The following is a 16,010-nucleotide window of genomic DNA, read 5'->3' as shown; positions in this document are numbered from 1 at the left end:
GGCGGAACGGCTTGAATCGAGTGGAAATTGAAAACCGAATGCTTTGGTGCGGGAGGACGGTTGGTAGGGGGTGGACTCGACCCAAGAGCCAACTGTCGTCCCTTTGAGAAGGAAACGAGGTGTGGAGGAGGAGGAGTGGGTGGGGGTAAGAAAGAGGCCTTACGAGAAGGGGTGGGAGAAGAAGTGGGGAGGAAAGAGCTGGTCGGGAGGTTTACATGGTAGTAGGAGGGTCGGAAGACGTTTGGGGGAGTTATCGGGTGAGAATCTCCAACGACCTCCCGAGGTGTAAAAATATTTGACGATCCCAAATGTTGCGGAGCTTTCCCTACGATAACCGAAGAACACCTTGCCGGAACTCGTGATGCAATTACTCGACCCTGCCCTCGCGCATAGTTATGAGCTGATTGTGTTATTGATTCCGCCACATTTCTACTCGCACTCGTGGCAGCACTAAAAAAAAAAAGAAATGGGCGACGGTCGACACGTTGTGAGGTAAAACTGATATCTTTATTTATTCAATTCGGGACCGATGAGGTATTCATTTCCCAGATATATACCTACTCAAAATGAGGGTATTTATGGTTTTATGCGCTATAACGCCAATCAGTATTTTTTAAAATATTGCAGCCTTAAAAAACGGGCCCGAAAAGATGAAAATACTCCCAAAACGTAATACTCAAGCAAAATTGAGATGCAAACAGCTCTATTTCCTGGGGATTGTTGCAATTTTATTTAAAGTAACACTAATACCGCCTACGGAAAATCGCAATACGAATCAAATTTCATTAAGACATGCATAGCTAACATACATATCAGCAAACTAGCGAGTAATAAAACGAAAAGCGAGACGAGGTAAGTAGTGGGACTTCCTGATTAGGGAAGAGGAATGAAAAGTGTGATATCGGAGAAGGAGGCTCGCGACACTCGCGAGTACGATGAGTACAAAGTGACCAGGGATAAATCTTTTCTAACACTGCGGTCAACTATGAATTGTCCTCACTCACCGAAAAGGCTCTCCCGCACACACATCAACGAGCGGTCTTTATGTCCTCTCGATTTCAACCCTTCCCCGACCACATTAACACTCCAATTTAACGACGCAGAACACGCTTACGGTGGTAATAACCTTTAAAAACCCACACCACGGTATCGAATATATAAATGTTGGAGAGACATAAAATCGACCTCTGGGTAAAAACCAAGAAAGAACCACTCCCGTCCTAATACTTGAGCGTGCATTTTGGTATCGAGTTCGAACAAGTTGTATATTTTTAATGGATCCCACCCTTTATGCGGCTGAACACGGGTTATCCGAGAAGCAATTACTTCGTGGATTGCTTTCATTTTATCCGTAGAATTGCCCGTATTTCGAGAGCCTTTACGACACTCGACTGACTTTCGTGACGAGATGCAGACTTGCTAACAAGCAATTTAAAAGTACAGTACCAACGTAATTGCTATACTTCGATTGACGGGTATAGGCAAAAGATAAGAAGTAATTCGGCGTGTCCGATCGATAACTTTATTCGATCCACGCAGGCCATTGTTAAAAGAGCAGTCGTCGTCCGAGAAAATCACAGGCCTCGGTCCATTTAGAGAGATTACAATATTTGTTCAACATCTTAACGAATTTGTGTCCGATTCCAGGCATGCCGGCTCCTTTCTCTTCCCCGACGGACAAAAATAGAGACCACTTACGTCACGGAAGTCCACTAATCTCTCACGACAGGACTTGGGAAAGGACTAATTTTAATTTTTAGTTCGATGCCAATCGCTATCGAGCCCCTCTCTAAATTTGGCTTTCGAAATTGGCAAGATATCGGCTCTCGATGTCAAACCAAACGAACCAGATAACACTCCGAAAATTCCGTCCCGAAAGTAGGTTAAAATAATTGCACGGTGCGGGAGCGATTCGCGTTCAAACCATGCAGTCCGTAATGGATGGATTGGAAAGAATTATATAGCCGGACTGAATAATAGGACTCCTTTAAGGGTGCGATTGACATGTAGCAACAGATGTTACGGGAAAGATATGAAGCGAAAGATTACAACAAGAAGAAACACGCCAAAGAGAATATATCGATTTTTTGACGGTAGGTAAGAAATTCAAACTGTTATAGATTTAGCCAACATTTATTTATAATTATTTATACTTTTCAACACTGGCGCAGAAATTAAAACATGAATTTCTGAGGTTTTTATAATTTATTGCGTTAATGATTACCATTTTAAAGTTTCAGATAAGGAAAAAAAGTAGGCGGTCATCTTAGATGGATCATCTTAAACTCCAACGCACAACAACGGCGAATTCTTCTTAATGGTGAAGTTTTAAGGTGTCGAGGTCTGTGGACCGTTGAGACTCGCTAAATACGTCCTCCCGAGCTGAGACGTGGGAAAAAACGCACGAGAGCGGGGGCAAAATTCAGACGGGGGAGGGAGAGAGGGGGGTGAGGGGGCGTTGCGGGCTTATTCCGTCCACAGGTGGGCAGGAGGCGAGTAAGGAGGAAGTGGAGGGAGAGAGAGGGGGGGGGAGGAAGCCTTGGACATCTACATCATAGTCAAAAGGGGAGGAGGTGATGGGGGAATAAAAGGGTTATATGGACGCGGGATCTTAAAGAGGATGTGGGGGAGAAAGGGGAGGGAAACGCGGGGACGGATCAACAGAATGGCAACAGCCGCAGGTGAAGGACGGGGTCGAGGGAATTCGATTTCATTCACACACACACACAACCTTTCGTTCGGCCATGCAATGCCATTGGGACGTGAAATTTGACTGGCGGGGCTACGAGTTTTGAGGCATGCATTGATATCTGTTTACTGGAGTTCATGGTAAAAACAGGAGTGCCACGTTGATGCATGCAGAGTACAGTTTAAGCCTAGTTTAATAGCTAGATTGCTCTGCGTGGATATCAGTCAGCTTGAGTTCAAATTAGGTAAAAGCATGAGCATCGCATTGATATAAAATAATTATAAAAATGTACGCATAATTTTTATGTCTACATTGCTCTACTCTGACTTGTTCAATAATATTAACTTAGCTAAATTTATTTGAAAGCGGAAAACTACCATTATGGTCGCCTTTGAATTAACTAGGTATTTAAAATGTATAAGCACCAGCGACTTAGCATTTTCAATGTTGGGAACGATAAAAAAAAACCGAACTTAATTCGTATGATGAGACCTAATTTCTTATTGCTTAGGTTATACTTACGTGACAAATGACACGCATATTCATGGCGTTGTGTGCGTCTTGACTAATCCAATTCATCACTCAATGCCGAGAAAACGTTCACGAGGAACTTGTACACCAGCCTCAATTTATATTGCCCCACGCTAGCCACGAGTGACACCTTGTGAATACAAACCTAACGCACTTGCTCAAAAAGTCGCGCCCGACCAGCTCCTTCTCTTCCGTCATTCCACTTCTCTCCCTACACCTTCAAAGATGGAGTCAGTTAAGAACACATCGCGACACAATGTCTTATACGCTCCGTCCACCACGTTTGGCGGAAAGTATTTCCGAGGAACGGGAAGAGGTGGTTGAAACAGGGAGGAGGGTAGGTTACCACAAGGTGAATAGGGCGAAGGAACACATTCGTAAAGTGGAGTATTTAGCGCCGGTACGGACTGACTGACCGTGTGTGTGTAAGAGGGAAATATTTCCCCAGGGATGCCAGCGGGGAAAGGGGGAGGGAAAACCATTTGAGAGAGCCGGGGGAGGGAGGCGAACGAAGTTGACGGATGAAGGCGATTCGTAACCGTCCGACTCGTCGGTGGAGGGAGAAATAAATACGCGAGAAAGAGAGACGTGGAGCGTCGATGGGGCAATAACACGCACTTTTGCTCCGGAAAGAGTAGCAGTGAGGGACACGGAGAAAAATAAAATCATCATTTCTATCTTCCCGAAACGCCAAGGATACCGAACGGAAAGATATCTGAAGCCTGCGCAAAGGAGACGTTTAAGAGAAAAAAAATATCTAATGGTCCCATTTGACGTTCAGTTTTTCTCCCGTTCCACGACGCGAGTTCAACCCTGAATAGAAGATGATGCTATTTCAGGGCGATATAGATTTAACATGTCAATCACCTTCCCCAATGCACAGTTAAGTTCATGCAATTTTATTTCATCCGTGGGCAAATATCAAAAAAGAACAAAAAAATATTAACGAGAGTCGTAATAAAACGGAAGAAAATACCAAACATTTAGAGAAAATAGTATTTAAAAATGACTGCCGAAATATGAACAATGACTGCCCTAAGCAAATGTATAAAAAGTGACGGTAATTATCTAAATCCTCATTACTCTGAAGGACAAATATTCTGCCTAGCGGGAAGATTCCTCTAACACCTTAGGACTTGGAGAATGAATCAAAATGTTAATTGGCATGGTATGGAGATTGGTCAGGACAGGGAATATATAAGCTGAGAGATGGTAAATTCCTTGGCGATGCACGCTCGCTACCGCGAGCCTACAGACCACGGGAGCGACGAGAACTACACTACCATTTCCGACAAAAGACCTCCGTTTGTCACATAACATCATTATTCTCCGACAAGGGGCCAGTTGAGAGGCAGCACGATGAGGATTAGCGGGTCGCCTGCTAAACGTTTCGTTCCGCCTTCCCCCAACGGGAAACTTTACACCGAGCCATAACGGCTTCGATTTCAGGGTCAAACCTACCGGCCTTTTCCTCGCTCTGGACCCCTGATTGATCGTGTGACGTTCTTCTCCCTCCCTCCCAATGAGGAGAAAAGACGGGGGAGAAATAATAAATTCCTCACGCGGAATTTGCGATTAAGCGACAAAGGTACACGGGTGACCGGCGCGCGATTTTATGCGTCCCGCGTGGAATTGCGAGACAGATGCACTTTCACGTCAGGAGCGGTGACGTTTCATTAATTAAACCCCTTTAGCGCTGGAGTCGGGGGGGAAATACCGGCGGTTAGTACGCTCTCAAAGTCACTCCTGTACTCGCCTATCTCTCCAGGAGAATGGGAAAACATTTATGCGAGCGGGAGTTGGAATCGTACCGCTGATTGCCACGGAGAAAAAACTTAATAATTCCAACATCGTGTGCGATGCACATATATAAGGGAGGGCTGATAAATCGCAGCGAAACTTTTTTTCTGGACGTTGCATCGCGGTAAACTTGACGAAGACCGACTCCGCGAACATTACGTACAATCGCTTCCGGCAGGAAATAAATAATAACCAAAACTGCCACTGGAAGCGAAGGTTATTGAGGACGGTGCCGCGATACGAGCTTACCGGCAGTTGACACAGGAGGCGCAACAGTCGGGACGGAAACAAGCGAAGAATCCATTACTACCCCCATGAGCAGTCTTCTTTGTCTACCGCTCACCTTGCATTCACTTAGCACGCTACAGGTTTAACCCGAGCCTTCATCTCCGGGACGGTGGCTTCGCGTAAGGCGCCCGTTGCTGCAATACCCCAGGCCTGTATCGTTTTAGAGGCAGGCGCGGATCCAGGAGTTGGCCCAACTCGCCAGGGTATTCCCCCTTAGGCTATATGCTTTCGACATTTTACGTGGTTAGTTGTTAAAATCCGGCTGAAACTTTTAAATTGAATTAAAAATTCACGATGAGTAGGGTGAAGCAAGGAAAGCAACTGGCCAGCGATGAACAAAATGAAATTTTCTTTCCCAAAATGGATAAAATTTATACGACTCTGGTTATTATGTGTAAGAAACAAAGACGAAGCTCCAGCCAGAACACACGAATCAAACTTGATTAATATCATACGATGACACTTCTTTCCTCGAAATACACTGACGTCGTTTTGACGTTCTGACTCTTTTTGGATACATATATTCTAAGCCTATTCTTTTGCGGAGCTTAACTCACAATTTGGCATGTATTCCCAGGTATCCCATATTGGAGCCACGTTACACCTCTATTTCCCAAGAGTGTACTCACCTGAAAATAAACAAAGAAAGTCATTAGTATCTATATCTATATTTAGCATATAAGTAACATTTGTTAACACACACCGAGGAAAACTTTGTAAATCGAAACTTTAATTTGTAGATTACTCAATTGTTATACGAAAAGAATAAATAATTATCTAACTCATCCATTAATTGATACGTAACTTAATATTCCGAATTATTTTTTACTCATTCGTATGATGTGAGAACGCTAATTGATAATATTTTTCTGAATAAAATCTTATAAAAAATCGGCGAAAAATGTGCTTCATCCTCACATTCAATCTAAAATTGTGTTATTTACCGTAAAGACCACTCGTTCACACTTTTCCAACAAGGGGCGTTGGGGACCGAGGGCTTCATTTGGGGAAGAGGTTGTGCCGGGTCTTTAAGCGGCTTTTGTACACACCCCAATCCCTAGTGTGGGGGGTCTAATGTCTCCGAGCCTCATTCCTTTGGCCAAACCCTCTTGGGGTCGCGAGCCCCCCTCTTCTTATTTCTTCCCGCCAACTCTTTTCAGAACGGCTTCCTCCTTCGAACTCGTTCGACAACGACCCTTCCCTTGTCTAACCCTTCCTCCTTCTACTCCTTCCGACGAACCGATGGTCCATTCCTCATTTCTTTTTTTCTTCTATTATCGAATTCGGCCGTCAGGGGACAACATTGAGCTCATTGTATTGATGGCCGTTTAAGTCCTTTCATCCTTTGCTTTCAGTATCCCCTCATTCCCTTTCTAACATTATGTCCTCCATTTATCTTCGTCGTCCTCTTTTTCGTTCTCTTGTTTGGTTTATTTGTTCCATTGAGTACATTCACCACTTCTCTGTTCTTTCCAAGGGCTTGTGACTGCCTTTCAGCCTTAGTTGATGGTTAAGCCTTACCCAATTTTTTCCACCCACACGAATGTTACCTTCAATCCCATCAAATACTAAAAGAACCCATTTTTGTACCTGCGGCCATGTGATGAGATGTCAACAAAACTTCAGCCGCAGTTCATTCACACTATCGGCGATAAGATTAAAATAGTATCGTAATGGAACCTATGGTCTTCCCCAAAAGCATTTCCCTTTCCTTAAAGCCCATTCCTCAGAGATCTTCCTCTCATTTACGCACTTATTTTTTCCAATATCGTTCCTTTTTTCTCTTCTCAACCCTTCTTCCAAACCCTGTCTCACACCCGTCTTTTCCAATCAGTCCCCCATTTTTCTCCTCCGCGTCTGCCCTGGTCTCTCCTTCCCAACAGAGGTCCACAGCCTTCACGAAGAAACCGGATCCCATTATTTCCTCGTCCCTATTCCTGAAATTTAAAATCCACTCCCCTCCCTAGGAAAACAACCAATTTTGTTAATCCTCTGGATTTCTTTATTGTTTTATTCTTCCCCGCTCCGCGACTACGTCTTTCTCGGGACATCACTCATTCCACATGGACCGCTGGCGCTTTATATAAGTTAAGGGACTCTTCGGCGGCGGCTGGCTACCACCCTTTCCCCCTCAAACCCCACTGTTGGCGTTCCGTACCGTTCACTTCGCCTCTTGTGGTGTCAATTACGCGCCAGTTAGGAAGGACAAGCAATGGAGGAAGGGGAAGAAAGGAAAATAGAGGGACGCGAGGGAAAATACTTGGCGGCCGAGGGTGAATTGTCTCATTTCCTTTATATTCTTTTTTTTTTCAAACCTACGTTTAGCTCTAGAGCTAATTAAGGGATCAAGTCGGAACGCTTTCTTCGTGATCTTAATTGGCCTCATGGCTTCGGGAAAGCAAAGGATACCCCAATCCTTCTAATCCATCAGCCTGTACACAAAGTTCTTCTATGGAAAAGAGACACCAGCCGTTAAATTATCTCAACTTTTTATTTAAACTTTCCTAAATATGTCAACAGTTTTCGATATTCCCTCATCTGCCAGACTGTATTAAAACAACCCTGAAAAGGCAATATCGATTTATTACTTTCTGGTTAGGATAAAGAAAGACGAAGGATTCTATCTTTGAATTAGAGATTAAGTAGATTTTTATTAAGTAGATTTAAGTTTTATGCGCCGTCAGCAAAAAGGCTACATCATTGCATTTTAAATATAATAAAATAAGCAAATTAAATTAAACGCGCAACAGAATATGGTTTTTAAAACGAAAATTGTACTTTGACACATAGCTCAAAACACTTAAGTCCCCTTGTTACATTGACCCCTTCAATTCTGGCCATTGGCGAGTATCAGAAAATGTTTTCTCGCACGTCGCAGACTTCTATGACACCACTCTCATCCTACTCCTTGCTGTCGCCGATGAAATAAAAATAAACCTCTTCCGAACACCCGAAAGATCACACGCCACCACCTCGGCGCGGTGCGATCCTGCGGAGTAGCCAGATCACCCCGACCCCCATGGCTTGTTTTTCTATCGGGGAGCATATCTGTAAGTAATGGGGATCAGAGAGAGAGAGAGAGAGAGAGGGATTTGGCTTGGGAGGGGTGTTGGAAAGAGGTAGAAAGCCTGTTTCCTCCCATCGGTTCCATCCGATGACATCACACGGAATAAAAAATAACTGCTTTTTGCGAGGAGGAGGGCGCGATCGTGGGAAGGTTGAATTGGGGGCGATGGAATAGGGCGAGGGAAAAGTAAAGAACGGGGAAGGAAAATAATCCCTGCCGTCCCCGAATACCAATTTCTATCACACTCATCTACTCCCTGGAAGTGAGCACCCCACCGTACACCAGTGTTGCCAAAACATGGAAGACAAAAAAATAAAATAGAGGCACAAAAAAAACTAGAAAAGGAGTAAAAAAAGAAAGGAAACAATAAAGAGGAATGGAACTCTCCGCCGATTCCCTGATTTGATCTGCGTCCTCTTTAACTTGGACCTCACGATGTCCATCAACGCCTCCTCCCCACACTATAAAAGCCTTCTTCAAAACTTTGAAGCTTCTCCAACTCCCCTCAATTCCATCACTTCCTCCCATCACCCATTGCTCGGGATTATAGCGTCGAATCTCTCTTCCCCCATCCTTGTGCGTAGAGAAAAGCCATTCCAACCTTTGGCACCCCACCGACACCGAGAAAAATCCCACCAATTCTTTCTCATCCAACCTCACTCCTTTCTCTCCAATAAAAATACGCCGATACCTCACTATCAAGCCTATTTCTACTACTACCGCGAATCTGGGTATATCAAGGGTAATTGTATCCAAAGAATGAATTATGGAAAATACCCAAATAAGAAGTTTATTATACTCTCATCATTCACTATACATAATTTAATTTTCAATTTACTGTGATATAAAAGATCAAAAATCTATTTTGCGATTCAACATCATAATTAATAATTTTAACAAAATTTCTGATTCCGCATTTAAATGAAAATACGCATACCCTTTGATTTTTACCACATTTTCTCTGAAAAATCGTCAACTTTTAAAAACACATTTTTCCTAATTTTTTTCTTTGTTTTCATCATGATTACATATCCCCTTTCAATATAACTTCATGAATAAAGTCATTTTAGAAAAATTAGAGTAGGAATAGGAGAATTTATAAATATACTTCGGTTACGATGCGCTTGCTTAATAAACAAGAATCGAAACCTCTCTCCACGGAGGGAAAAAAAGACTTGAACAAAAAAACAAAACTCGGGAAGAAACATCCCTTGCAGTGGCGAAGGAGAAGAGGACCGAGCGGGGATGTCGTCCACGATCTGGTTCCGTCTCAGTCGAAGTTTCCAGCCCGTCTTATTTTGGGGGACGTCAAAGAAAAAACTAGACACGTCTTCTTCTCCCTTTTCCACCGCAGACATTTCCTTTCTTCCTCGCTGACGCATCCTCAAGCTCCACTTTATACATCCCTTCCCTCATCTCTCCCCATCCACACCCGATTCCCCCCAATTGTTGCCATCAATCTGTAATATGGTTTCTTTCCCTTCACCACTCTAGGGCCCATTACATATAATTGTAGCTCCGGCAGGCAACCGTCGAGGAAACTATGAGTCCCACACATTCCCTCGGACACGCCACCAGAAAATGGGCAGGTGGAGGTGTGAATGGGACCCTGATAAGGTCGATTTCGCTCAAATTAGTAAAGGCATGCATTTCCGGATCCTGATTTCTTTGTGCGATTTCGAAAAACATAACCACCCCTCGTTCCCTCGCCGAACACGGGACGGAAATGGGAATATGCTTGTCAGCAAAGAATTTACAACCATTTAGATGGTTTGTCCATCAATCAAATTATTACAATGGAGGATAAATAAGGTCATCGATCTCGTATTCGAAGGGAAAAATAATAATGCAATTATGGAGGTCGCTAACGACGCTAACCCTTAAACAAAATTATAAAAAATAAAATTAATAATAAAATTATAACCGATGGAAATATATAAGGTAGTGGTAGAAACAGGAAACATATGAATAAAGTGTCAATTAATTCATTCATTAAAATTTTCAGACTAAATTTACTTCCATATTAAAGTTAAATGAAATCGATTCATCTTAAGTGAAGTGACTATCATATCATATTTGCCCGTTCATTGACGGAAGTTATTACCACAGGAAAAAAATTCTACCCTATTCCAAGGTGCAGCCTGCATTACATATATACTGAAAAAAACAGCCGAATATCTAGGGATAAATTTCAATCTTGACTGGCGTCTCTAACCGATACCCGCAACTCCCGTTTATAACTCATCCGCTACTCTATTCTTCTCCAGACGTGACAGTTGGAAAGGAAACGAAAACCTAACCCCAGAAACGAAAAGAAAACACAGCGGAAAGATTCCGTGGGAGAATGGATCTCGATGATGGCAAAGGATGGAGGCGCTAGACGCGACAGAAAAGATCCTCCGATAATCCATCTATTTCCATCGCCCGCGGATCGCGAGACACCCCAGCCACGGAAACATCCAAGCCTTCCCTCACAATCCGACAGCACCGCCTCTCTCTTGAAGAGCCTCACTGCTCTTTCGTCCCGAAGACGTCGAAAACCTCAAACCTCAGGAACCTTCCAACGCTTCCACAGATTAAGAAGACAAACCGTCTTATTTCTCCTTTCCACTACGCTCATCTTGCCCTGTTTAGACGGTAAATCGTCTATTTCGCATGGGAAACGGCAAATAGGGTCAAACACAGTTGTGAAGCAAAAACAAATTGGGCAAACAAACTATTTGAAGTGCATTAATACAGAAATAAATACAACAGAAATGTTGGATAAAATCATATAAGGTGAGAGCCAAAAAATGTATTTGGCGTGATATTCACACCACCCATACAAAAATGCAAACTTATACTCAAGATTATTATAAATATGGCTAAGGACGACGTGGGAGAAAAATTTGAAGCTGAAACGCTATTTATGTGCGTGCGGCTCCTCGTATAATCACTTACACTCCCACCCAATGATTACTGACAATGAGTATCATATAGAACTTTCAATTCAATCTAGTCGCATTAATTGCAAAGACAAATCAATAACGTGGGTTATTTCCGCATCTCTTGTAATGTTCGTCGGGCGGCCCATCATCCTGATGTGAACCTTGTTTAGTGGAAACATGGCCTCACGGCCCGAAAACATCGTCTCCTCCCTCTCTTAGTGATTCCCGCTCCCCCTACCTTCTTACACGGTTCCGATGGCGACGAAAACCTCAGACATCTCCTCACGCTTCCACAGATTAAGACGACAAGCGGCTTACTGGTCGAGCAGGAGGGGAGAGTAGTGGGGAGGGTGAAGAAATGTACTCGGTCGGGTGAATGGGCAAGGGGGGGGGGTCGAAACAACCCTCCCTCCATCCTCAACGCAGAGAGGGATGCCGTGATAGAATGTCTGAATGAGAGGATGAAGGGAAAAGAAATGACGATCGTTAAATGAAAAAAAATGTAACGGCGACACTGACACCCAGGAGGTTGGGGGGGAGGAGAGAGGAAAAAAAGGTCGAGAGGGTGCAATATCGAAGGGGAATTGAGACGAGGGAAGAAAAGGCTTTAAGAAAGAGCCGTGATTGGAAACGTGCGGAAGGTGGAGGGGGTGGTAATTGCTCCGGGGTACTTATTCGACTTGGATGAGGACTGCTCAAGAAGGGGGCGGATCGATTGCTTTGGTTTTCATTTGCCGTGCGTGTGTCCGTGGATACTTGGCAGGGTATTGTTAATTTTACATTAAAATTGGGAGAAAATATATGTTTTGGCCACAAAGTGCAAACGTTTGGCAAAATCAATACACCTCCCGCAGCACAATGTCAATACCGTAGGTTATATGGAAGAAAACTTCATTTCCATCCGGGAAAATTTCGCAACCCTGACTTAGATATATGACAGTAAGTGCCTACAGAGGTTTTTACACCAATTATTTTTAAAGAATTACGTAAAGATGTATTGTTTAAGAGTAATGTAAAAACCTATAGCCAGAGAAAACACGTGTAGGTTGTGGTATCATATTATTTTCGAGACAATATAAAATAAACGTCTCTCAAAGTGCCTTTAAAACCATCAAAACTCAGAAAGTGAGGTTTACTTTACGAATATGAAATATGGGTATAACTTTTAAAGCTCACGCTCAGTGATTTTCTGATATACTTACGAAATCAACGCATGCTGATTATTTCACTAAAACCAACTTTCTAGGACTAGCCATTAAAAAGTCCCAATGTTCACTGATTTTATTACCGTTCATGACCCTCTATCCACATAACACATTTTACATTCCAGGGTCTAGACGTTATTGGTCATCAGGGACCCAATTCCTGAAAAATTAATGCAAAAGGCCCTGATTCAATCATTCGACGCATCTTAAGGAGAATCATACCATGAAACTATAAGAGCTTCTAACGAAATAAAACAACGAGGGCGCAATTTTCGTAGAGGTTGGCGAGGGTGGAAAAATATTCATTGACCCGATCAAGACCGGGGCAACACACCGCACTAATCTGATCGAATTGACCCTTAGATGGGACCGAGAAAAAATAAATCCCTAAATAAATAAGATCCTCCTAACGGCAATTTACGAAGTTGGGGATGAGGCTGACGCGATCCCCGACGAAATGAGGTGGTGGTGGAGGGAAAAAAAATATATCCTCCAAAATATGAAGTGCGTGTTCGAAGCTTATCCATTACGCTTGAGACATAGTCATAAAAAAAGTCGACGAGGATGGCTGAGCATCTTCGCCCGTGATCACCCCAAACAACGCATCCGGGCCATCGCCACCCCCCGATATCCAATTTGTCTCCTTGTAACCAGGGGGTGGCGAAGTAATCGAAAGAACGGGGTCGCTGCCATGCCGGGGCCACCGCGTCTTTGCGTAAAATTTTATATACTTTTCTTCCCTACGATACTCTCAATCCCCACGGCACTTTTTCGAGGGGTGGGATGAGGTGTGGAAGGGAAGGTATATGGGCCCTGAGCCACACCCATCACGCTTAACGCTCAGGCCATGCTCCGTAAAATAAAAAGAACCGCAAAAGGGGACGGGAGGGTGGTCGGCTAAGAAAGTTTTCGAAGGATAGTGGTTCGCGCAGTTAGTCTGGAGATGGGGGAGGACGCAGAAAACCACATGATAAGATTGAAGTGAGCCTTTTTTTACGTACAATTTCCACCTTTTTCATCAGTACAATTTTTCTAGCCACTGATTATCCATGTCCACAATTAATTTTTCTCCAGCTATCATTACGTGATAGCTATTTTGATACCGAAAATAATTCTCTTGAAGACAGTCTAAGCTTATAGGCTGCACGTTGCCCGTCTAAACGTACAAAAAATATATTCAATCCTCTAAATTCGCGATCAATTCACTCAGTAAAAATACATATTTTAGTTTAATAAAAAATGCGGCCCTTGCTTCTCAGTTCATTCCCGCAAATTAGCATACAAGATGGACTTATCATATCACCAAATTTTCTAACTTCATAAACTGTTTAAAAAACTTTAATTATTGGTCCCTCCAGCAACAGATGACTTGCCTATCCTCCAACATTTTTCGCCAAGACCTCAATATCTCCCGTCAGAAGGCATCTTTCTTATCAGCGTGGCGAAGGCATTGGATTCCATTACGCTGAGAAAATGGGGTGAGGGAGGATCTTCGGGTTCAATCAAATATCAGTGCGGCTTCCCCTTGCCTCCTGAAGAAACGCCTTGGACTTTCCATAACATTTTCCACCCCTTGGCCCTAATGCTACCAGGGGGCGGTAACGAATGCGAGGGATTACGTTGGGAAGGGTAGGCGTCTCTTCCACCTCTATCCCCGTAACGCGGAGAAGCATGGGGAAGTGATGCGTTCGGTAAGGCGATCCCTGCAGGTAACGAGAAAACTTAAATAACGGTCTTGAACGGCCCTTGGATTAAGCTCACTCGCTCCTGTGATAGGAAAATATGGCCCCAATGTCGCCAAATATGAGCTCCTATCGAAATTACGACGTAGGAAATTTCATTAATTATGCATTTTTTATAAAAAAATACTAATAGCTATAACCAAAAACTGAAATTATGCGCGTTGATACATGTACTATCAAACAACTAATCTCTGGAGTAAAACAAATATAAATGCTTTCTCGCTCCTAGCAATAAGTAAATGTTGCTGATTAATAATGAAGACATTTATTAAGGTAATACGTATTTTATCTCACTTATAATTGTTAGCAGACAAATTGTGTACGAGTAGAAGGATTGTTATATATAATTAATCTCTGCTCCCCATAAGTATACGTGTTAAAATTGCACTAAATATCAACTGCGCTCTTCGTTGAATAAGAATGTTTCAGACACATCCTATCATACACAAAAATCAACACTTTTGAAGTGTCATAAATTCGTATGTTAAAAAAATGAAACAAAAGATGTAATAAATGCACGCCGCTCTATGAAGCGGCAGTAATAATAAAAAGTGCTTATCCACGGAAGCCCACCGCACTTACCTCCTTCTCTTTGGCGGCCAGTTCCGCCTCCAGCGACGACCTGGAGAGGAGGCCCATGGCGTGCTCCACGTCTCCGGGCGCTCCCCCGGAAGGCGGCGCCGCTCCGGGCGTGGGAGACGTCGCCGATCCACCGGAGGAGGCCGAGGCGGCGGCCGCGGGCGTCCCTGAGCCGGGACAACCCTTCTGGTGTTGCCCTCCGAGGATTTGCTGCTGCTGTAGGATGTGAGCTTTCTCCGCCATCTGCAGGCTTTGGTTGGCGGCCGCCAGCTGCTCCTTCAAGGCGCTCACCTCCTTCTCAGCGAGGGTGGCGCGCTGCAAGAAAGGGGAGGAAGGCGGTTATTATCCACGCTAAGAACAACGTCAGTCTCAAACAAAATTGTACAAAACGGATCGTGTCACGTATCATTATTCCCAACCCGCCCACGATGACGTCAAAAGACGCCCTCCGTACTCCACTACCTCTCAATTAACGGTCAGTAGTTAGGGTAGAAGGGGATTAGCAATACCAGAAGGGAGTAAATAGATACACATCATTGGTTTCATGACGCTGCCACTATAACTTGATTTAATAGAAAATAATCGCAGATCAATTCAGAACTCTCAGTTCTTGCGAATCTCTAGGGTGGCTTTTTCGATAAAAATGGCTGTATGTGATATTTTGGTGAAGGAAGAAGAAAGACCGAGAAAAATTCAATCTGTTCTTCATCCACCAATCAATTGTTCGGATACCATTGAGGTGTTGAAATCATTTACCTCGGGTATAAAGCATTTAACCGATGTCATCGGTTGTTCACTTTTTCCCCCATAAGGGGAATGTAAAAATTATCGAATGATCTAATAACTCTTCCCCAAAACCTTGCATGTGTTTTCATTAACTTGGAAACCCTATTCCTCAATACTAATGGCGTCCCTCAGACACGAAATGGCATGGAGCAAGGGGAGAGGCAAGAACAGATGGTGTGATCGTGCGTCAAACTCGTTGAGGGGAACAAAATAAGAAAACTAGACAGATTCGAGAAAAAGATGAGGGGAAATAGCCGAACGCCACGGAACGAAATCGAACTAATGGGTTTCCAACTAATTCAAGTCACCCGGGAACTTGGTTAACTGCCAATTCCAACGGTTTCGGAGATATTTCCCAGTCGAAAACTTCTCGTTTGGTGGGTATAGTGTTGGGAG

At 43.5% G+C, this 16,010-nt stretch overlaps 1 protein-coding gene across 8 annotated transcripts in view; it reads right to left on the bottom strand.

The window, feature by feature from the left end:
- LOC124155996 (homeobox protein cut) overlaps positions 1 to 16,010 on the bottom strand; it is a 503,467-nt gene that overhangs the window by 226,891 nt on the left and 260,566 nt on the right. For all 8 annotated transcript variants that reach the window (XM_046530251.1, XM_046530252.1, XM_046530255.1 and 5 more), the window contains one exon: positions 14,832 to 15,143. In XM_046530251.1, the coding sequence (XP_046386207.1) occupies positions 14,832 to 15,143 (312 nt within the window). The remainder of the gene's footprint in view (positions 1 to 14,831; positions 15,144 to 16,010) is intronic.

Source organism: Ischnura elegans, chromosome 3 (genome assembly GCF_921293095.1).
Source record: "Ischnura elegans chromosome 3, ioIscEleg1.1, whole genome shotgun sequence".
NCBI classification, from domain to species: Eukaryota; Metazoa; Arthropoda; class Insecta; order Odonata; family Coenagrionidae; genus Ischnura; species Ischnura elegans.
The sequence above is the reverse complement of the archived record's forward strand: the minus strand, read 5'-3'. Positions and strand labels throughout refer to the sequence as shown.